The 23,816-nt window shown below is 45.0% G+C and overlaps 2 protein-coding genes across 3 annotated transcripts in view; one reads left to right on the plus strand and one right to left on the minus strand.

Annotated features, from left to right (window-relative positions):
* Positions 1 to 1,034: 1,034 nt before the first annotated feature.
* ATP1B1 (ATPase Na+/K+ transporting subunit beta 1) lies at positions 1,035 to 21,605 on the plus strand. Its single transcript, XM_073308153.2, has 6 exons — positions 1,035 to 1,369; positions 6,175 to 6,303; positions 15,832 to 15,987; positions 17,662 to 17,846; positions 18,734 to 18,814; positions 20,281 to 21,605. Exons 1-6 carry the CDS (start codon positions 1,270 to 1,272, stop codon positions 20,545 to 20,547), a joined length of 918 nt encoding a protein of 305 aa, XP_073164254.1. The 5' UTR covers positions 1,035 to 1,269; the 3' UTR covers positions 20,548 to 21,605.
* Positions 21,034 to 23,816, minus strand: part of NME7 (NME/NM23 family member 7) — a 169,757-nt gene continuing 166,974 nt past the window's right edge. For both annotated transcript variants that reach the window (XM_073308141.2, XM_073308130.2), the window contains one exon: positions 21,034 to 21,694. In XM_073308141.2, coding sequence (XP_073164242.1) covers positions 21,662 to 21,694 — 33 coding nt within the window. In that variant the 3' untranslated portion in view covers positions 21,034 to 21,661. The remainder of the gene's footprint in view (positions 21,695 to 23,816) is intronic.

A 23,816-nucleotide genomic window follows, 5' to 3' on the forward strand; every position in this document is an offset into this window, starting at 1 on the left:
CTATTGGAAAAACCTAAGCCTTGGTGTTCCTGGCATAGAATCAGTGGGTAGTACCCTTTTTTCCTTCCAGCCGAGTGGGCTGCTGTCCTGTGTTGGATATTCAGGGGGGGATTCCCAAGGCAGGAGGTTGCAGCTGTGGCCAGAAGGGACTTCTTGGGCAGCTACTGTGCATGGTAGCTGTAGGCAGCCAGCAGGTGGGAGCCGAAGGGCTGCGATAATGTGTTGGAGGCATGTGGGGCCCACGAGAAGGGGAGGGGGGGGGTCAGGCACTTTTAGGCCATGGCAGGGTTGTCCGCTGTCAAGTTTACAGATGGTAGTGCTGGGGGGAGGTGTGGAGATGGTATGAAGGGCATTTCTCCCTCTCCCATCCCCCTTCACAGCGAAGCTCCCGTCCGCAGCGCCACACGCCCTTGACCCCTATCCCTCTCCCCAGCTCCTCCTCCCCCCCCCCCCCTTTACATGCGAGGGCTCAGGTGTGCGGCTGGCGCCAGCCCTCGGCCCCCCCCCCCTTGTCTCAGGCCTGCGCCTCCCTTTGTCTAGCAGCTTGTGCCACGCCGCCTCCTTAAATGGCCCTCACCCTGCTCTGGTCTCTCACCCCCGCCCTTTTCCCTGCCAGCCTCAGGGCTGCAGCCCCGCCCCGCCGAGCTGCAGGGGCCCCCCGGCCGCTTTCGATCTCCCCGCCCCCATCGCCTTCCCCTCCGCCCGCCGGGCTCAGCCTGGCGGCTGCTAGAGCCACCGCTCCCTCCTCCCCCCGCCCCCGGGGGTCTGCGAGGCTCTGGCCTGGCGCCCCCAGCAGGGCCCCGCCCCCCATTCCAGGTGGGGTCTCCCCTAGCGCCCGCTCTCCCTTGCAGGTGCGGGGGGGGGGGGGGGGAGGCTACAACCCGAGCCGCCTTGCAGCCCCGCCACGTGCTTCCCCCTCCCCCCTCCAAGCCACGCCCCCTCCCCCCCAGTCCCGCTTTCATTGGCTGCGGCCGTTCGGTGGGCGGAGCCGGCCCCCGGGAGCCGGGCCATATAGCGCGTCGCGCGGCCCGGCTCCGGCCGAGCTCGTGTCCCCCCCCCGGCCGGCGCGGTTCTGTGAGCGTGGCTGGGAGCCGGCGCCCCGCCTGCGTCCGACCTGCCCCGCGGCCCTCTCCGCCTGCAAAGCCGCGGCCGGGGCGTGCGCGGGCGCGCGCGCGGGCACCTGCCGGCAGGGCAGAGCCTCCGCTGTAAGGGGGCCAGTGGGATTTTCCCGTGTCACCTCCGCGCCCAGGCGGGGCCGCTCCCTCCCCCATGGCTCGCGGCAAGGCGAAGGAAGGCGATGGCAACTGGAAGAAATTCATCTGGAACTCGGAGAAGAAGGAGTTTCTGGGCAGGACCGGCGGCAGCTGGTGTAAGTGCTTCCCGGGCCCCGTCTCCGTGTGCGCCGGCCCCTGCCGCAGGGGCAGCTGCCGGAGCCGAGCCCTCCCCCCCCCCACCCCCGAAGCGGGCTGCGGATCTCGGGCGGGTGGGTGCGTGGAAGGAGGCTGCCGGTCCCCTGCTAACGCGGCCCCGCAATAACTCGAGATAGAAAGGTGGCGGGGGCAAGGAATCGATTCCCTTGTTAATGGTAATCGGTTTAGAGCAAACTAGAGACCATCCCTCTCGCATCCGGATTAAAAAACACACCCCGAACTTTCTTCACGGGTCTGAAATGCTGCTTAGATGATGATGATGATGATGATTTAAAAAAAACAACAACCGAGACTTGATTACGCCGGAGTGGATTTAATTTCTGGTTCCTTGCTGTGTTACCTTGAGCTGTTAGCTGATTCTGAGGCGGCTGGTTTCCTTCCTTCCTTCCTTTCTGGAAGAGATGCTGTATCGCTTGGGGGAGATACAGCGCTTATTGTTCCAGGCGGAAAGCGATTGTGTGTGGTGGTCTCTGATGTAGAGGAGGAACCTTGCCTCGTCTTTTGATCTTGCCCACACCCTGTTGTCCAGCCTGTTGCCTAGATTTGTCAGGGATGTTGGAAATCTGAAAGGCTGAGCTCCTTCCCCACTGGAGAAAGCTGCTTGGGTGTTTCTCTTTTCCTGCAAAAGGTCATGCTGAAGGGCACTGATGTAGTTAAATCTGAGTCGTGACTGCGGTAGGGGTGGGATGGGCGGCTGTGTGTGCGGGGGCAAACAACCCTACACATGCATACCTCTCGCTGTTTCCCACCATTCTCCTCTGCATCAGACCCTTTGTAGAGGAGCCAATGCGGCTGGCATGGTGTCTTTGGAGGAGGGCAAATTGTGGAGAGAGTCAGGAAAAGGGGCTCTGTTTAAAGGTGTTACAGGGATGGCCTCTGAAATTGAGGGTAGAGGCTTTTGTGTTACAAAGAGAGACTCCCTGGAATCTAGCTAGCTCGGTGGAGCTGCTTGGCTGGGGAAGCAAAGAGTTAATAATGCATCAGAGCTCAAGGTTAGTCAAGGTGACACCTCAAAGCAGGAGGTAACCGGAGGCACTGGGCTCTCTGGGCAAGGTCATCCAGTAGTAGGACATTGGGGTTTGGTTTTCCTGGATGTGTGGATGGTCCTCTTGGGTTTTATTTACTTTCCCCTCCCTGCCTCCATTTGGAGGAATAGCCTGCCTGAACTGGTTTTTTTGGGGGGGGGCCGTGGAAGAGAGGAAAGGGCTGGGTGGGGAGGAAGCAGGGGAGACTCAGGAAGGAGTAAGTCCTTGAAGGACTGGTCTCCTAGCAACAAAATGTAACTTGAGTGAGACCATGAGGTGTACAATGGCTCAAATCTATTGCCTCCTCTTTCCCTTCTCCTTGCTGTGTTTCTCCCCACTCTTCCTCCTAAGTCAGAGGCAAGAAGGACCCCCGCTTCTAGGTGCATCACAGGCTGCATTGCACTAACCAGACAGATACAAGGGGCTCTGTGAATATCTAGGGCATCACTTCCCAGTTTTTCCTCCCTCCATCTTTTTGGCTCCTCTCTCTTTCTCTCAGTTCTCTATACAACCATATCTGTTTGCTTTTGGATTCTAATAAAATGAACTAGAGCTTGCAGACTAAGTTGACCCTGGAGGAAAGCAGCTCCAGTTCTGTACAATAAAACAAAACACGAAATACGCAGTGATCTATAATTTGAGAAATGGTATGTTTGGTTCCAGCTTAACCTAGCATGTGGCTGTTAGTCACTGTGTTTCTTTCCCACTTCCCAGTCAAAGTTACAAAAAAATACTGTTTAAACTATTTCAGTCCACTGTTTTATGTTTTCTTTTAAACAACCAAGCATCAAAGATGGCGGTGACACCTCTTTTGTCTTAAACAAGGAATACATCTCTCAGAACTGAAGCGCTAGGCATGGTTGTCCTTGGGGAGAGGGCATTTTGCCCTTGGGCTCATTTTTACCTAGCTGCGTTTTAATCAGCAAACCTGGGCTCTGTTTATGAATAGTGAAACTGTAGAACTGGAAAGACTTTTTATCCACCCTGTCCATTCTTCCTCTTTTGGGTGGTTTAAGGAAGCTGAGTTTACATCAGAACCTGGGGGGAAAAATGTTTTTTTTACATTACCTCAATATAGCTGTATAAGCAAGAAGTATCATATATAATGTACTGATTACATATTGTACTATACAAATAGTACTTGGAGAGTTGTCTATTTATATATGAATTTTAAAAGCCTTAGTCAGTTTTACAGTTGCTGCCAACCAAAGCTGGCCTGCCACCCTCATTGTTGAAGTCAGCCCCTGTTGACTGATAAACCGGATGTGGGGTTGCCATCTTTATATTTGGCAGGCAGAAAAGCATTAGGACACCGTGTAGGAGGCTCTCACTATATGCTTATGCGTGAGCAGAGAATTTAAATACGTTTACTGTGTGGGGCTTTACAGATGTGTAGAATGTGGTCCCTGCCACAAAGAACTTATACCTAAATATCTAGGGCCAGATCCCCATTGGTGTAGCTCCCTTAAAATCAGACAATGCTATGACAAGTGTACATTAGCTGAGAATCTGGCCCATGTATTACATAGCAACCTGTAGCAGGCACCTGTTTTTCATGTAAGCCCTTGTGGTTTGTCAGGGCATTTGCTTGATATTTCCTAGAACCCAGGCTGTGTACCTTGTAGAGATCTTTTTACGCTGTTCAACATATCTCCAACCAGGATGTTGTCAATACTACCTCCTGGTACTGCCCATTTGATGTGATCCAGGAAAAAAAGAAATCAAAGGCAAGCAAGCACATTGCAGACAGCAGCGCTCTTGTTTGGTGTATTACAACAGCACCTCCTTTGACTGGTCTGGAAAAAATTTCCAAATCTCTCTGACATCACAACCATTTGCCTAGAGCTGCCTGGATACCAAAGAGTGTGATTAACTCTGAGTGTGCCAAAACATAGTGCTGTTGAGTTCAATTGCATGAACTTCCTGCTACCCTACCCCAGTGAGGAAGGAGGAAGTTTGAGGACAAGGCCCAACTATCTTAGTTTTTTCCGTTGTTTGTCCCACCCATTCCTGCTGTTCTTACTTTAAGAGACTGAAAATAATTAAAGCCAAGGAGAAGAGAATTGTATTTGAATTGGGCTGCTTTTCTATGGTAATTGAGTACAGGAAGAAAGCTTTCTTCTCTTGCACTTTGTCCTTCCTTCCCCCACTCCAGAGGGTTCAGAGAGTCTTTGTTTTTAGGGCTTGTCTACAATGGCACTTCACAGCTCTGGAGCACGGCAAGTTTCAGTGCTGTAAAGAGGCAGTGTAGACAGTGCTCCAGTGCTGGGAGCTATTCCCCTTGTGGGGAGGCGTTTTTTTTTATAGCGCTGGCCCACGATTACACAAGGCACAGCGCTGACTACACATGAGATTACACAAGGCACAGCGCTGACTACACAAGCCACAGCACCGTAAGCTGCAACATCTGCTTAGAGTGACATCTGATTAGCGCATTCTGAAGTCAAATAGGTCTCTTCTCAAATCATCTGTTGCCTCTAACTCTAGTTCACTTACTTGTGCATCTGATAAAGTGAGCTAAAAGCCTATGCTCAAATAAATTTGTTGGTCTCTAAGGTGCCACAAGTACTCCTGTTCTTTTTGCGGATACAGACTAACAGGGCTGCTACTCTGAAACTTGTTACTTGTGCTTGTTACTGTTCCCTTGATTAGCATACAATGGCTTGGCATGGGCTGGTTTATCCTTTCTGTAGGCTGCCTGGTGATGCCTAGTACAGCATGTTACTATGCAGTTAATCTTATTTGAGATAATCCTTGTAAACCAGTAACTGATATCCAGATTCTGAGTAGTGTTGTGTTCCTTTTTATTTTCTTGTGCGGTTATTTCACTTTCTTTTAGACCAAAAATCTGGTTATATAATTGACTGCTTCAGCTGGATGATGTGGTAATGCTGGGAGGTTTTTATTTATATAGGAATTGTCAAACTACAGTAATACAGGTGGCTTTCAGCACCTGGAACCAACTAGACAATAGCCAATATGAAGCCTAATTTTGCTCCTAGCAACCTCTCATTGTCCTGTGTATGGGATTAGGCCCACAGTTGAAGATTGGGGTTGTCAAAGGATCCTAAAAGAATTAGGTACCCAATTCCCAGTGGAATTCAGTTGGGTTTGAACTGTGAATTCATTTGAAATTTCCAGCTCCAAGGCTCAATGCTAGTGAGCAGCTGATGTCCATGGGCATTGTGGAAATGCTCAGCATACTAAGGACAGGCACTTTAAGGATGTCCTTTACTACCACGCAGGCTTGCTTCACTGAAAACCAGTCCCTTATAATGCAGCACAGAGTGATGTTACTGGATCCACCAGGAAATAAGTCCCAAGCTTTAACCTTCACATGGTGGTTTGGTTTTTTTGTTTGTTTTTGTTTTGTTTTTGTTTTTTGTTTTTAAATGAAAAAGTTGGCTCATAGTATCAATATGTTGGAATGTGATGTGAATAAAATCGGAAAATTGCTTTGTGTTTGTACAGCACCTAGCACAATAGGGTCCTGGTCCATGACTAGGACACCCAGACACTATTGGGATACAAATAAACAATACAAAAACCACGTGCCACTTGCTAACTGTCATGACCATGATCCCTAGCTCAGTCCTCTTGGGCAATTTCAGTGTCACACTTAAGCGTGTTGGGTTTTCCTTCAGTGGTAGAAAAGGATGAAGTTTTGTGCTCAAACATGGCTGCGTCAAGGGCTTGATTGTTTCTCTGTTCTCTTGCAGTTAAGATCCTTCTCTTCTACCTGATCTTCTATGGCTGCCTGGCAGGTATATTCATTGGGACCATTCAAGTGATGTTGCTCACTGTCAGTGAATTCGAACCCAAATATCAGGATCGAGTGGCACCCCCAGGTAATTTAAATCACAGGCCCATGCCTGACTGTACAAATCACTTCAAGAAAAATAATTTTATTACTTGGGAGTGATGATGGAATGCTGTTCCATTGCTGTGGCACGCAGCTAAAATGGACTGGTGCCTTATCGTGACTATCAATAAAGCATGTCTAAAAGTGGTGGGTATGTTCTCAACCTATGTTTACAGCATTGTTGTTTTTCTATTGAGTCTTAATGAGAATTAAATGTTGCATCACCTATAACATTTTCTGAAGTGAGATCTGAGTGTGCATGATTGGTTTTATATTAAAACAAATTAATGTAATGTGGTTTAGATGTTATGACTGTCAGGACTCCTGGGTTCTGTTTTCATCTCTGCCACCTGATATCCAGTGGTGACCATAGACAATTTGCTCCACCTTTGTCTCTTTAACTCTTTTCCGTGAAATGGGGGAAATAATACCAATCTCTGAGGTTTTTAGAGGCTTATATAACTACTGCTCATAGATTCTTGGAAATCTGGGGGTGGAAAAGGGGAGTGTGTGTGTGAGAGAGATCTCTTGTTTGAATGAACAGCCTGTCGGTACTGGATGAAATAGAGCCAGAGTTTAAAAAGAAAAAGATCAGTTAAGCAGCATCTCTGAACAGTTTGCATGAGGTAAAAGCAGAGAGAATGCCTTGGCAATGCAGCAGATTCCCTGCTTTGTCATATCCAGTCTATTATGCTGTCTGGCTCTTGCTAAGAGTCGGTGACTGGTAGGCCATGAGAGTGTAGGGGGAGGAGTCTTGCAACTTTCTGCTTTCCCACATTACAAATGACCTTGAGGCTGCTTGGCATTGGGGATGGTAACGATTTGTCTCTGTCTCTCACTGCTTGCTCTGAAAAACAGCTCAGAAGCTTTTAATAACAGTAGTATTTAAGTGATAATTTTGAGGCTGCTGGCAAGGCGCAAAGCTCTGGTGTCAGAGAGCATGCTGCAGCCTCACCAGGGGTTAGCAGTGCAGTGGTAAACTATGTGACTAAGCTATATTCTAGCTAAGCAAGGACTATCATTCTAGCCCAGGGGTACATGTACCCTGAGGTCTTCCGGGGGTACTTCAGCTAATCTAGAGATTTGCCTAGTTTTACAACAGGCTACATAAAAAGCACTAGCGAAGTCCATACAAACTAAAATTTCATACAGTGACTTGTTTTGTATTGCTCTATACATTCTACACTGAAATGGAAGTACAATATTTCTTTTATAATTGTATGGTAAAAATGAGAAAGTAAAAGCCATTTCTCAGTAACAATGTGCTGTGACACTTCTGTATTTTTGTGTCTGATTTTGTAAGGAAGTACTTTTTAAGTGAGTTGAAACTTGGGGGTACGCAAGGCGAATCAGACTTCTGAAAGGGACACAGTAGTCTAGAAAGGTTGAGAGCTACTGTTCTAGCCTATACAATATCACTCCAAGCAAAAATCAAAAGGCAGATCTTCCAGAAGCCTCACCGCCAACATTTTAAAGGAAGTGTTTTCAAAGGATGAAACTTGGAACAAGGGCTAGAAACCAGCTGTATTTTTATGATGCCTCAGAAGGCGTAAACGTTGCCCCAGGTGCTGAAACATTGGCCTGAACCCGTCTGGCGTTGACATCTGCAAGAGAGAACTGATTGCTTTGGTCAATATTAGCAGCCCTTTCTTTTTTGATAGGGCACCGGAGGGGAAAATGGATAGTGTAGCATTAAGCATGGCTACTAGGATAATTAAGATAAAGCAGGCACTACATACCATATACATTAGTTTTGGTGGAGGAATCTGCTTTTAAAGTAGAAAAATGTTTGCCCCATGAAACTACATGGAAAAATACAAGGTGGAGGAGAAATTTTGATGCACAGAGAGTTTGATTTTCAGGCTGCATCCATATTGACTTGCTGAATGATATGATATCACATGATCTACTTGTTGTAGCTAAACTTTTGCCAGTGTCTTCACTTTAATAGTAATTTTGGAGGTCTACTTCTGAGTTGAGATTAATTGTGAGCTGAAATTTTTTCATAAAACCTTAATCTAGAGAGCATTGACTAGTTTTTAAAAATGTTGACTGGATGTTGTGCAAATTGACCTTCAAAAATAAAAGAATTGGAAGGTGGGTTGGTTTCAAGACACCATTTTAATGTGTGTCATTAAAAATAAACCCACTTTGATTTCTATAAACAGGTTGCAGCATTGATTTTCTGAAGACCTGGGAATTTGAGCATGCAGACTAGACTCCCTGGGCATGCAGTGGGACCAACATGACAACATTTTGCTTCACAGTCAAAATGGAATATCCTATAAATCTGTATATTCCTTCCTTTTCCACCCCCTATTATGGGTGTTTCAAGCCCAAGACTTTTAAACCATTCAGTGCACTAGCGTTAAAGCCCCTGAATTGGGGGCAAGCATCCTTCTGTCTCTTGGAACCAGCTGATATTTGCTGTTCCTTGACTCGACAGTAGAGGTCACTTACACATTGGTAGGGAGTGAATGTACCTATGCCTGAAGCCTTTCCATCCTCATGCCAGCCTAGAAATAGTGTAGCTCTCAGCCTCAGCCCTCATAATAGCCACTAGTCTGACCTCTGAATATACCTTTTCAGTTATGGAAGTGTATGAGTTTATATCTCATCAGCTTTGCAAAATGGCCATGAAAGTTGACCAGCCCAGGCACAAAATCTCACTGGATCTTATCACAGTGGTGATGAATAAAATGGACTCCTGTCAAACAGGAAAGTGACAAGTGGAATTTTGTGTATTAGAGAGAGGGAGAATAGAAAACCTAAATTGCCTCTCATTGGAACCACTGTAGACGATTGGCTACATAAAATACAAATCAATATTCCCTAGTGAACGGCACGTGCCCAGATATATGTGGGGGGAGTGGTACAAAGTGACAGGGCCCCAGCAACTATAACTATTAAATGTACTGGTAATCCAGTACAATGGCAGGGTTACAGGACTGGGAGCTAGAAAAACCAGACTTCTATCGCAGTCTCTGGCTGTGACCCCTTGGGCAAATCACATAACCTCTTTGTGCTATTTTGCAGATTGGGGAGGGAGAAATAAAACTCGTCCTTCTAAAGCACTTCAGAAAAGTTCAGAAGAAAATGCTAAATAACTGTTGTGCATTAGCCTCATTGCTCTAGCAGAAATGCTGTTGTGAAATGGGAAGTCATGCTGTCCCTTACTTGGTGATCTTGATGTGGAAATAGCTCCATTTCTTTACCAGATGGCATTAATATGCTAGTTACTGCTTGCATTTAACACAGCAGGGATATTCTGCTCACTCAGAGGCTAAATTACAGTTTTGTACCTCTCCATAAAATACTGCTTTTCTAGGGGGTTGTGGTGGAATCCAAAGGCATTCAACATTGCAACTACAGCAAACACCGATTCACTTTAAAAGTACAACAAGGAAAATGTATGTGGAATTCTAAGCCCTGTTTAAGCATGGTATTTGGTTAGAAATTCTGATATCTGTGTGATGGAATAGGACGTTTTGTCTTAAACCTCAGTGTAGCGTGCTGTAAAAATATTATCAATTGAGCCATGTATTTCTGTTCTTGCTGTTTGATCCTGGCTGGAGGGGGCAGGGGTGGGGGGAAGGCCACTCCACACCTCACAGAGAAAAGACCCTCTTCAGAAACTGGAGGAAAGGACTCTTCTGTCAGATGATAGTGTTTAAAAATGGTTCCTGCCCCTTTAAATGGCTCCCTCCTGTGCCTGTGAGGTGGTGTAATGGAAAAGGCTGTTCGGTACATAGTGATTGATTGGCTCACTTAGCTTACATAGCAGCAGTAAATTAAATAGAGGTCAGTGTATTTTAGGTGGTGAGTCTGCAACTGTCCTGGGGGCAGCTCTCTGCAGGAGGCAAGTAACATCTTTTGCCTCTGTCTCTCATCTCTTAAGAGTGGAATCTGTGAAGTCCAAACTGCAGAGGGCACCTGGTCACTCAGCCATGCAGCACATATCATTACATGTTGAGAAAGTGCTCATGTTTTCCTCAGTGGGAGTGGATAGAAGACTAGTGTGACAGGGTTTTAAATTCATTCCATCTTGGTGTGGGGTTTAAGCTTGCTAAACTAACAGGACCTTGAGGGTGGTAGCTTGCTAAGAATGATTGTGGGACTGTCTTGTGAATCTGTGTATGCAACATCCATCAGCACTTAAAAATGTGCCCTCTAAGCCCATGATTGTCTTTAACTGGAAATAGCGCTGTATTATGAAGCAACACTACTTACAGTCAAAGTTCCTCATTTAAAGCCGTATTTCCAAACTACAGCGTTTCCTTCTTGAGTTGTTCTGCAGGGGAAAGGCCAGCACTTTAGACATGCTGCTTTTCTTCCCTTGCCTTTAATTTTGCTTCCCATCCCAGGTGTGCACACTGCTCTTACAGGGATGTTCATGGGCTGCTGGCTGCACTGCCTGCTCTTTAAAAGGATTGAAGCATTTATTTTGGGTGGTTGTAGGCTTGCAAAAATTAGAGGGATGGCAGACACAGTGAGAAGCGGTAGGTCTTAAGGTTGGGCCTCAACACTGTGTCAGTAACACAGGTGAGACTGGGAAGGGGAAAGCCAGTGATTTAAAGAATCCTCGCATTATCCCTGTGAAATTAACAGTAATATTCCTATTCCTCAAATAGGTAAAATGATGCACAAGATAGATTAAAGTCCCAAGTCACATAAGCACATGCTTCTCCTTAAACACAGGCTTAAGTGCTAATGAAATGAATGTGACTTAGGAATTTCTTCTTCGGGGGAATTCTCCTCCAAAAAAATTAAAAATTTTGTGCACAATATTTTAAAATTCTGCCAATTTTCTTTGCCAAAATAACACTATATAATCATGCCAGTTTCAATTATTTTGGTAATTTATTTAAAAATGCCTGTAAGCAAGTATGTCTCTAAAAATACACACACACAAATTCCCCCAGGAGTAGAGTTAAAGAAACCCTATGACAACCCAGTTCCTGTTTCTCTGCCCCCTACATCTCCAAGAGCCCAGCCGGGGGGACCAGACGCTCACTTCCTATCCCCCCAGAGGCAAGCTTCAGGCCCCCTTCCCCCCAGCCCAGACAATCACATTCCCTCCCTCCAGAAGCCAGCCTTGTGGGGGATGGGACGGGACCCCTTGCCCAGACACTCTCACCCTCTTACCCCCCCAAGGGATCCAGAGGGAGAAATAGCCTGATACTTGGTCCCAGGTTTGCACAGAGTTTTCTGTGTGCCATTGCCTCCTTCCTTCCTTCGGGGTGTGCTGGGAACTAAAGCTGCTGGGAACCCTCCAGTTCCTTCCCCTGGTCTTGTCTTCTATTTGTGAACTGAGCTCTTCCGGGTCCATTGGCCCCTATTGGTGGCCAGTATCTCTGCAGCCCATTTCGGGGGGAGGGAAATTCTCCACCATTGTGCAGTGGTGCAGAATTTCCCCAGGAGTGTAAATGTGCTTAAGTGCTTTGCTGAACTGGGGCCTTAGTGACTTGAGCCAAGGCCACAGGATGAGCCATTAGGAATAATTTCTGGTCTCCCATCCTTCCTAGTGTACTAGCCACTAGGTGCCAATTAAATATTGGAAGTTGGACAGAAGAGCCAATGGCATCTTTCTGATGTAGGGCAACAGCTCTCAACCTTTCCGGACTACTGTGCCCCTTTCAGGAGTCTGATTTGTCTTGCGTACCTCACTTAAAACCCTCACCTTAAAAGCCGCTTGCTTACAACATCAACATAAAAAGACAAGTTTCAGAGTAGCTGACGTGTTAGTCTGTATCCACAAAAAGAAAAGGAGTACTTGTGGCACCTTAGAGACTAACCAATTTATTTGCGCATAAGCTTTCGTGAGCTACAGCTCACTTCATTGGATGCAGTGAACTGTAGCTCACGAAAGCTTGTGCGCTAATAAATTGGTTAGTCTCTAATGTGCCACAAGTCCTCCTTATCTTTTTATGCAAAAAGAAAAGGAGGCCAAGTGTCATAGCACACTGTGACTGAGAAATTGCTTGCTTTTATTTTTGCTATATAATGATAACCATTTTTCTCACATGTCAAAAGTGAGCTTGAATGGTGGGCTTGACTGACCACTAGTGTGCAGCTACATTGTTACCCTTTGTTTAGTGGCAGGGTTTTTGGTTTTTCTTGTGTTTTTGCTTCAGCAGAAGATGTACAAAAGGGGGTAGGGTTTTCTGTGAGTCATGTGCCCTAAATAAAGTATAGCTTGAATGGTCTAACGACAGACTGTAGCGTGTACTTTACAGCTTCTATACAAAGGCGTTTCACAATATTCTGCTATGCTTCATCTGTGTTCTCAGTTCCCTGGGTGAGGGGAGGAAGGGGGTGAGAGACTTCTCTACAAGCTTAAATCAGTTGAGAAGCTAATGGTGTTGCCTGAAGCCCACATACAGAGGGCCACCTTAAATAACTAGGTTTCAGAGTAGCAGCCATGTCAGTCTGTATTCGCAAAAAGAAAAGGAGGACTTGTGGCACCTTAGAGACTAACCAATGTATTTGAGCATGAGCTTTCGTGAGCTACATGATGCATGCATCCGATGAAGTGAGCTGTAGCTCACGAAAGCTCATGCTCAAATACATTGGTTAGTCTCTAAGGTGCCACAAGTCCTCCTTTTCTTCTTAAATAACTAGTGTGTTTCACATTCACTAGCTGACAAGGAGGAGGACTGGGAGGGAGGGGATTAAAAGCTACTTACTGTCACACACTATATTTAGCAACGAGGGTTTTGTGTGGATAGCAAAGTTAAAGGTTCCTAAAAAAACAAATAATTGTCAGACTCTTATACAAGCAATTGTAATTTTGATAGGATTTAATTCTGCCAGTGGGGAAGTAACTTTAGCTCTCAATTTGCAACATAACCCAACCCCGGGCAAAACATATGAAAGGGAGAACTAAGAGAGAAGGTTAGAACTTCTTCCTGAAATAAAACTTGAAACCATGAGCTCTGCTCACTGCCTGTCTAGCTATCTTTGGCTGCTGGGGGCTGCCCTCAGGGAAACAAAGCAAATCTTTGTCTCCTAGGTTACAAATTCCAACTTTGGGAGGAGGGGATGGGGGACGCTAAGCAGTAGTACTCAACTGGCTTTGAAAGACCTGATAGAATTGTGAGCCCATGTAGGCAGCTGAGTAGCTTCAGCCTGCATTGGAGGAAATCATTGTTGGCAAAACATTTGTTTGAAAGTTGTCAAAGCAGATGCCACTTCGCTGCTATGCTGTGCTCACTAAAGCGAAGGCAGTGGACTGAATGCAACCAGGAATCCTAATGATCGCACGGTTTGCGGCAGAGGCCACCACAAAAGCAGCATGAACTCTAGTTCCCATTATTTTAAACTTCAACATTAGTTACGCATCAAGGCATTCAATTAAAATGTGACCTGGACCTCATGCGAGTGCAAATATTTAATAGAGTTTTGTAATGGCTAAGGGAATGGTTTTCCCTTTGACTGTGTGGGTAACTTCCGTATATTAATTCCCCCCTCCCCCATCCTTGCCCTTTGGGTAATAGACAGAGCAGAGCTGGTTATGGAATCCAGAATTCTGGCCCCCAAGGCAGTGTTCTAACCAAGGGATGATGTTCCCATTTACCCCATTCAATGAAATGTGTCTGACCAAAGAGGCAATCAGCGTTGTTTCTGTGCAGAAAGCCCGGAAGAGATCAGTAAGAGGGAAAACACAATGCTTTCTAGAAAGCCCAGATAATGATTTGACTCTGCTCTGAGCTCACGATGCGAGTAAATGTCACTTGGCTAGCGTAGTAATTCCTGCACAGCATAGGAGGGGAGGGTTATAAAGTGCAGAGGCCATGTGGGGCTGGAGAAGTGTTCTGGATGCCTGGCTGATGATCCGTTGTACCCCCACTTCCACATAGTGTAGGATCAGAGGGCAGACAGCTGTGTGATCTTAGTGATATGTCTGAACAGTTCTTGTTGCTGGGATCACAGCAGGCTTGCAGTCTGGCGTAGCCTAACTTCCAACCCCAGCGCTCCACTGTTGTAGCTTCTGTCATCCTAGCTGCCTCTACACTGGGGCTTGGTTCAACCTAACCTTGGTACTCTGGGTGCAAAACCTTCGAAGCCCTCAGCGACATAGCCAGGTCGATCTTCGTTTTAAGAGTAAACCAGTGCTTAGTTGTGGAACGTTACCATTTCAGGCTTGTAAAAATGAAATTTCTACTTAACCAAAGAATGGAGCCTTATCTGGTACGGATTTTCCTCCTGTGCTCCATCATTCACCATGGGAGGGAGACTTTGTCCTGATGTCAAAATAGATCTTCCCGGTCTGGTTTAATTCAAGACTGCAGTCCACATCCCTCTTCATGAATTAGGAGTGTGCCAGGGAAGTGTGAAATCTTGGTAGCATTTTGAGCTGAGGTTCGAGAGCAGTTACACCCAGACCATTTTTTTTCTTTCTTGCTAGATGTGAGAGGACAATGATCAATCTTCTTTGCTCTACCTCTCCTGGGCCAGAGTTTCCGAAGGCCGTAACCCAAAAGCCAAGTGTGTGTCATTTTGAAAATGCACTCCTCTATCTCCAGGCTCTGGAGCTGTTCTTGAAGGGCAGAAGCAGAGTAGTGGGTTCTTCAGTTCCCTCAGGTAGTATCTGAACTTTGGCCCATGTCTCAATCTGTTAGCAGAGGCACCCCCAAATCACTAGCTGCTTCCGAAAATCTTGGCTTTGGACTGCTAGCACTACTCACTAACCTGCATTGTTTCCTAAGTCTGTGTTTTTTCCTAGTGGATTCTAGACATTTTCTTAGAAACCTCACCATCTTCCAAGCCTTGAATTGTTCTGTCTGCCAGAGCATTGTAACTATTGAGTAGAATTCTTAAAAATACCTAAATGACATTGAAACTCAGTGGGACTTTGGCTCCTAGCTCATTTAGGCACTTTTGGAAACTTGTCTAGAATCCATTTGAGGTATCTCGGAGTCTAGGACAACTCTGTGCTCCTCCTTACTTACCTTAAGGCCCAGTTCAGAAAAGCACGTAAGCACATACTTACTCGGAATGCTTTTCTGAGTTGGAGTGTTTGGGAGGTGTCTTGGGCCGTGCACCGTCCGCTCTTGTTCGGCTGTACGCTAATCCACATCAGGCTGTGTCCAGCCTCCATCTTGTACAGTTGACCCAGGTCTATGCTGGATTAGAGTGTACACAACTGGTGGGGAAGTAACAGTGCCAGATACCAATGAAGCTGTAGGCCAGTAGGCTGTGTACCGCATGCTGGAATGTTGAGTATATTTAAAAAAACAACTCGTGCAGTGGCCCAAAACACTGCCGCTGCCACTATTGTCGGGACAGTGTTTTGGGCCATTGTTGGGGGCAATGACTGAGCTGTGTCTTAAACACAACGCCTCCAAGTGAGCTAAAATCTGAAGAACTTCAGTGTCTGTTGGTTGTGGAGACTCTGAAATCTCAGTCATGTAGCAGTTTCTAGAAGAACAGACTTTCATGCACTGTACATGTTGCCTTGATCATGTGACTTTTGGGTGTTTATAATTTTTTTTTTCTCCTCCTTGCTCCTTAGGACTGACCGTAATCCCCCGAGTACTAAAGACAGAAATTTCCTTTAGTATTTCTGATCCCAAAACTTACGAAGAGTATGTGGCAGGCCTTAACGAATTCTTGAATGCCTACAACAATGATCAACAAGCCAACAATATGATATTTGACGATTGCTCTGGTAAGCAGACTCCTGGATATGAAGTTCTGATTGTTTTCACGTAGCTGGAGGCTCTATTAGCCACCCCTCTCCTAAATGCATCCATCAAAGAATCCAGATAATACTGGCCATTGTTGATGGTGTTGGTATAAGCCCTGTAGAATATCTTTCGTAGCGACCAACAGCATAGCATGATGGTTAACTTTAGACTCTCCAGCTAATTAGCTGGTCTTGAAGTTGCTCATGACTGCCTGTTGTCCAAGTAGAATGCATGAGACAGTGAGCTTTGCTGTCCAGCTCTGACAAGCTTATGGGTGGGATTGTGAAAGCACTGAGCATTGGCCAACCTCTGCTCCCCTCAGAGACGACAAGGGGTTTTACTGCTGTCTTCAGTAGGAGCAGGGTTAGGCCAGTGCTTAGCAAATTTGACAGTTCCACCCTATGTGCCCAAATCAAATTAAGAATTCAAATCCTCGTCTCCAAAAGCTGTTAGTGTGGGGAAGTGTCCCTTTCCATGGCCCCTGGGGTGTACTAACAAACTAAAAAAAAAAACGCTGAAAGCACTGTTGAATCTCTTTCCTTCTTTACATGGTCTGAAGGGAAATCTGTATTTAAAGCATTTCTTCTAGACTTGCTCCTCCTCCTCTGCTCCAACAGCTAGCCAGGGGAGAGGTCATTACCTGGAAGCCATTTAAATCATGACACCAGCAGAATATTTTGTCTAAGTAGAGAGAGTGTGTTGGCTGCTCTGGGTCTTGACCCAAATCAGATCACTGGGCTCAAATACATAGCAAGTAGCCTTTCCAGTAACACTAGCCCACGTGTATTTTTCTGTAAATCCAAAGGCCTAAAACTCCCATCATTGTCTTTCCATTGTCATAAATGGAACAGGTCGCAGATGGTCGGTATGTTTGTTTTTAAAGTGGGCTTAAAATGCTTGTAAGTTGTTTCAGATCCCCACCCTCTACCAGAACATCTCAATTATAGAATCCACATTTCAGTGTCCTTTGCAGTCTAATTTTCGGGGCTAGATCATGGAGCTATGCAGATTTACACCAGCTGCATGGACTTCAGTGGCATTATGCCAGTTTACAGCTGCTGATCACCTGTCCCTCAGTTCAGAGTCAGAATGTTTTGAGCTTCCTTCCCTTCTGCAGTTGATGGCTTCAGCTAACACCTAAAGCATTGCTCTAAATGCATCTCCCTGTTCTGATTTAAGTGTGATATCAACTCTTGTAGGGGAGAGAGCCCTAATCGCTTAAAGGGGGGCCTTTTCTCCTAATGTAATTCAGCAAAGCACCTGTAATGGACTGCATGTAGTGTTGACTTGAAGGGAGATGTGTGTGTTGGAGAGAATATATTTCTGACCGAATCCCTCCTGTGACCCAAAACCTCACCCAAAAAAATTAGAAGCAGCCCATGCACACACTCATTCGAGGAAAAACACCCAGTAGAAAACCAGACTTGCCATGTTCAGTAGAGCACTTGTCACTGAATGGCTTGGTGCAGATCCATGAAGTCAGTCTGTAGAAGGTGGTGTCTGTTTAGTTTTGAGTACCACTAGACCGGGGGGAGGGGGAGGAAAGGGATTCCAATCCCAGGGAAATGCTCACAGGAATGTTGCTTTTCTTCTCAAAGCTTTCAAGCGTGAGTTCATGCTGCATGTAAGTGTGTTGGTTTTCTGCCCCCCCCCAGAAAAACCTGAAGACTACATCGACCGAGGAGCATTTAATAATGGCCAGGGTCAGAAAAAAGTCTGCAGGTTCAAACGTGAGTGGCTGGAAAACTGCTCCGGAGTACTTGATACCAGCTATGGATACAAAGATGGAAAACCATGTGTTGTCGCCAAGCTCAACAGAGTTCTAGGCTTCAAACCAAAGGCAAGTGCTTCTTTTCTCTTCCTAGTAATTTGGGGGAAGTGATTTCATAGCAGGAGCAGGTGACTGGTCTTGGAAAAGCTATTTACTCCGGACTCTTCTCTCCTATAAAATGGAGATATTAATGTCTACCTTGCAGAGTGGACGCAAGGCTTAAATAATTCGTGGAAAGTGCTGTAAGAGCCTTCAATGATAGGTGCTATGGAAGCATTTTGCAAATCGAGTCTCTTGATGCATCACCTTGGTTCAGGACTGCCAGTTGCCTTCTCCAGTTCAACCACTCAAGTTCTAGACTGACTCTCTGGCACTGTACCAGAAAGCAAACTCCCATGTGGGCTCTGTGCCATTCCTCCCTTATCTGTGATACATACGCTTTCCACAATACCTTTAGGAGATTTGCTTTGCCCTTTGACCACAAGCATTTATTGCGGGGAGGGGTGTTCTCTCAGGCTGTCAAGCTTAATCTACTACTAAATTCACTAAAAGGAATTTTTTTTTAAACTGTATCTGAACTGCAACTACCCTGCCCCCCTCAGGAAGTTGTCTGTAGAGCTTCTCTTGTTGGCAGATTCAGATTACTGTTGGTGAATTGGTGGCTTCCATGGTCACTTAGTTGCTCACAGTAATGACTTAAAATCATTGCCAGCCTGAGCTGGCTTTGAAACTGTGATCTAGAAGCAAATCTGGCTCCTGCCAATAGTCCTCCTCCCTCCCCATGTCCCCTGGGACTTTGACACACAAGGATGAGGCCATTTGTTGGCACAGTTCTGAATTTCAGGAAGACATGCTGGAAACTAATCAACGTGCGTGTTTTCAATGGAGTGAGTCTGAAGAGCAAAGAGATTATCCAGTGTGAAATGTAACACTTGCTTGTTCTGGGTTTCTTTTAGCCTCCACTAAACGACAGCCTCCCTCCCGAGATGATGGGAAAATACAATCCATATGTCATCCCTATTCATTGCTTTGCCAAGGTAAGTGTGTCCATGCCTTTCACACAAGAGACTGATCACGTGTCAGGAATCAAATTTCCTCCAAAGCCTAAAAGTAAAATTTTGTGAATGTGCAATGAACTCGGGCCATGAAAGGGCAGAGCAAGCCAAAACCATAATATACACCATGCCAGTTTTGTATAAGCAGAGACTCGTGCTTCTAAGCCATGGCTGTGGGAGGACATGTACATTCAGTGATGCTGTTTATTATCCAGGAGCTGCTTTCTCTGGCCCAAGTTCTCTTAGGGTAGGTCTATACTACCCGCTGGATCAGTGAGTAGCGATCAATAAATTGACCCCTGATATATCACATCTAGTCTAGACGCGATAAATTGATCCCTGAGTGCTCTCCTGTCAACTTCGGAACTCCAGCACTGTGAGAGGTGCAAGCAGAATTGACAGGGGAGCGGTGACAGTCGACTCACCGCAGCAAGTCGATCTAGGTACGTTGACTTCAGCTAAGCTATGCTTATAGCTGAAGTTGTGTACCTTACATCGACTCTTCTTCTCCCCTCTCCGCCCCCTCTCAGTGTAGACCTGGGCTTAGATTGGTGCAGATTGACTTAAAAAGGATATTTTAAAAAGTGAGCATGCTTCAATCCTGAGACAGGAGTCAAGTCTTAATGCTCATTCGCTCCTTGAGCTTTCTGCTGACAAATGATGCTCCCCCCACCTCGCCATTCCTTTTGATAAGGATATCTTCCCCTTAGGAATTGGATTGAGGCAGCTCATTTCACAAAGGTCAGCGAACAACTAAAAATGACTGAATGTTGTCATTGACCTGATCTCTGGGAAAGGTGACCTAGAAAAAGCCCCCCCCCCCCCCCCCGATCCTTTCAGCCTTCTATTCCCCAAAAGCAAGGTCTCTTCCAAATAGCAGTATCCTCCCCCTGGGGTAATTCATTTACTCAAGCAGGAAATTTGTGGAGAATAATGCTAACTGAAAAAGGCAGAATTTGTTTAAATCTGTCGGAAAAATTTTAAATTGAACTGCCAGAGGCACAGCAAGCTTTGCCAATTTTTGGGCCAGTTCTAAGAGGGAATTATTAGAATTCAGGATTTTCCTGCACCCTCTGCTGTAGATAACAATGAGTGGCCAGGGAACAATAATGCTGATCTTACCAAGCAGCTGGAAAACAACTTGAAGTTCTGTGGTGACATAATTTGAGTGTTTTTGTGGAACTACTTCCCTTATTAAAGGTAAATAGGATTGGATTATGTTCATTGATTTATTTAATTGCTCACATTCTACTACTGTGTAGCTGTCCTCAGTGATACTGAATTGGTTAGAATGAATGAAGGTAACTTTATTGCACTATCCAGCACAGAAATCACAGGGTGATGGCCAAGGAGGGTTCAGATAATCAGGTTGGATGGGGGTATATAGTGGTGGGGAATATTTACAAAATGGGGTTTGGACAAGTGGTTTTTTTTTCCCCTTTCTTTAGAAAGAGGAAGATGTTGACAAAGTTGGCACCGTTGAATATTATGGGATGGCTGGCTATGCTGGCTTTCCTCTACAATATTATCCATACTACGGCAAGCTGCTCCAGCCACAGTATCTCCAGCCTCTCCTGGCAGTGCAATTCACTAACCTGACCTTAGACATGGAAGTGCGTGTGGAGTGCAAGGTCTATGGTGAGAACATCCATTACAGTGACAAAGACCGTTTTCAGGGACGTTTTGAAGTGAAATTTGACATAAAGAGCAGCTGATCATAAGCACACTTTTCTTTTCTCCCCTCCTAGCCATTTAAAAAGTAAAAAACCTACTAGTCTTGAACAAACTGTCATACATATGGGACCTACACATAATCTATATGCTTTACACTAGCTTTCTGCATTACTAGGTTAGAATGTAAACTTAAAGTGTAGCAATAGTGACAAAATATTTATTCTACTGTAAATGACAAAACAAAATTGAGCCTTGGGATGTGCCCATTTTTACTGTAAATTATGATTCCATAACTGACTTGTAGTAAGCAGTGTTTCTGGCCCCTAAGTATTGCTGCCTTGTGTATTTTATTTAGTGTACAGTACTATAGGTACATACTCTGGTCATTTTTCAAGCCATGTATTGTATCTGTTTTCTACTTCTGTGAGCAAAGATTTTTGCTGCCTGAGGTGTAAATACTCAATGGGACTAGAACTGGCATGGTACTTTATTTTTTCTGTTTAAAGATAAAGGCCCACCTGTGAGACTATTTAACAGCACTCCATAGATCCTTTTTATTTTCCTGTGGTGTAAGGGTATTTTATTTGGAGGGGTGGCAGGGGAAACTAATTTGAGTTCATGACTAAATAAAAAAGGTGATTGTGTACTGTGCTCCGTAGTGAATGCTCTTTCCACCCTCATCCTCCACTATGTTGTGAGAGACCTGAGTCAGGCTAGCCCACCAGTGATGACTGATGATGATTTGCTTTGTGTATACTTTTTTTCCCCTCCTGCTGGCAGCATCACACCATGTGGTGCTAATGTCTTTATTGAATGTTTTAACCATTTTCATGGTGGAAGATTTTATATTTATGCAGTTGTACAATTTTATTTTTTCTGCAAGGAAGTGTAATGTATGAAAAACCAAAGTCACTTGTTTGAAAATAAATCTTTATTTTGAACTTTATAAAAAGCAATGCCGTACCCCATAGAATGGTGTTAAATGTTGTCTAAAGTGCACTCTATGTTCTAACATATGTAATAAATAGCCAGGAGCACAGTGCTCTTGCTCTTGTATTTCAGTCAGGTTAAAACATTGGACAATAAATGAATGAACACATCTCTCCTTGTGTCAGTCTTTCGTTCAGGAACCCAAGATAGTTCCATGTTCTGCTGTCAGTTGTCCAGAATCTTGAAAAAGTACTGGACCTGTGAAAGACACACATTAACAATAGCATCAGTGTGAATCCAGCTGGATCTCTGAAACAAATCAACTGTACTTGGTTTGCAAGAAAAAAATCTTGGCTGTCAGAATGTACTGGAATCTGGCTGTATTTAGGGGGTAAAAACCCTGAGTGTTCCTGCAGTTAGTAAATACAGCAATAGCCAAGTCAGGTACTATATAACTTTAATGGGAAGCGATTGTTTTTAGCACTCTGGTCTTTCCATAATTCCCTTGCAACAGTAAAAAAAAGTTCAACATCCCATTAAAAGTAAATATCCTTAAATCAAAATTAAGTTCTAAAGCAGCACTTAACATTTAGTGACAATCCAAGCCTATTTATTTTACTTCTAGGATCTCAGTGCCATTTTTAAGTTACATTTCAAAACATAGGCCTGCAGGTTCCTCTCTCAAACAGGTCCAAAACCTTTGCGCTTAGGAAAGGTAAGGGCTCCTACATATTGTATGCTGTGGGTACATGAACTGTTTTAGACCATATTAACCGAGCAGCAGGGGTTGTGCACTAATCTAACAGGAGTAGCTGAAATGTAAATGTAGTGCTTACTGACCAACAAACCTGTACTCCAACTTCTGTTAATCTGCTGATGCCTCAAACTTCCTTAGCACCTAATGCACCTTTAAGGCTGAGTTGGCAGTTTAACACCCTTCTAAAAATGTGGCTGAAATCTTAAAAATTGGACATCACTGGCAGCTTGAGGCCAGACAAACAGTAGGGTAGTTTATACAAAATCATAATCACCAGAAACCTCCATTTAATGAGAATGTACCTCAAAGGCTCAGTAACTGAGTTGTTCACAAATATGGTTCCAACTGTTAAGGGTCATTCACTTGTAAAGGGTTTGTAGGGAGCTCTAGGTATGTCAGTCATGCATGGTAGCTCCAGTGATTTTTGGGGGGAAGAGGTTGGCATAGGCATTAATTTTCAATGAGAGAATTTCCATCTCCAGCAGTTTGAAGAAATGCAGCCTTAAGAGCAAGAGCCAGTCTTTCAACACTACAGCTAGAGAAGTTTTTGTGAACACCACTAGCCTGAAAAAATGAAAGCATGCCTTTCACTCACTTTAGGCACACCTGAGGCCCTGCTTGAAGAACCTTACTGTGGTAAAAACAGAGCTCCTACCACAAACCTAATTAGGATTATCTGCCGTTTTGCAATTCATGACAGACTTTAAAAAGGTACATTAAGTGTTAATAGAACAGCACTGTAGCTTCACACACACCACAGAGTTTCTACACAATTTCTCCTGCTTTTCTATGCATTCCCTAACACAGACATCAGACTTGATTCAATTATGATAGTCTAAAGACTTTAAAGGCACTAAAGAAAATTGCAGTGATTAAAAGGGCATGTTCCCATCTGAGAAGAAGGAAAAAAAAAAGATGTGGAAAGTGTTAGCAGAAGCAAGCCCCTCTAATCAATCAGCATTTTCAGAGTGGGTTACCTGTAGAAAGCTGAAGGTGGTACTCCTGTCCCCATCTCACAGTTAGGAAAGGAAGACACCCAGAAGTAGGAACAGAATCCAGGTCTAACTCCCAGTTTGATTGCCTGTGTCACACTACTTACCTTGATTCTCCTGTAAAACCAAAGGTGGAGCCTCTCAAAGCTGGACTGCACTGTTTTTCCAACTCCCCACCACAAACATGCCCCTCCCCCAATATAAAGTATTTGCAACTGGCAGAATCCAATGGCTTGGATTAGACTTTCATGACTGGGAAAGTATCTTTCATCACGTGTGGCATAGCAAAATACAGTTCCTTTGAAAAATCACCACTGAGTAGATAGAAACTGCCCAAAAAGCATTTAAGAAAGGGCACATCAACATCATCTAAAACTATCCCACCAGGAAGCTCTTTCTGCATCCAAAGAGTCATCCCAAGGAGAAGTCTGGAAAGCAGAAACTTGCAACTAGGGCCAGGCCCTCATTTTGCATGGTACGGCCTGGTGCTTGAAATGAGTAGTATCGCCATATCCTCAGTACAACAGCAAGACAATCACTGCTCAGAGAGTCACTAGGTAAAGTCCTAGCCCCAGGGAAGTTAATGAATTTTTCCACTGACTTCAATGAGGCCGGGATTTCACCCCTAGGG

This window comes from Lepidochelys kempii, chromosome 1, assembly GCF_965140285.1.
Source record: "Lepidochelys kempii isolate rLepKem1 chromosome 1, rLepKem1.hap1, whole genome shotgun sequence".
NCBI lineage: Eukaryota > Metazoa > Chordata > Testudines > Cheloniidae > Lepidochelys > Lepidochelys kempii.

Bases quoted from the DNA above. Each gene is read 5' to 3' on its own strand.
- ATP1B1 (XM_073308153.2), top strand. From the start codon at position 1,270: ATGGCTCGCGGCAAGGCGAAGGAAGGCGATGGCAACTGGAAGAAATTC. The intron at 6,304-15,831 runs GTAATTTAAATC...CTTGCTCCTTAG, and splicing joins GGATCGAGTGGCACCCCCAG to GACTGACCGTAATCCCCCGA. The intron at 18,815-20,280 runs GTAAGTGTGTCC...CCCTTTCTTTAG, and splicing joins CTATTCATTGCTTTGCCAAG to AAAGAGGAAGATGTTGACAA.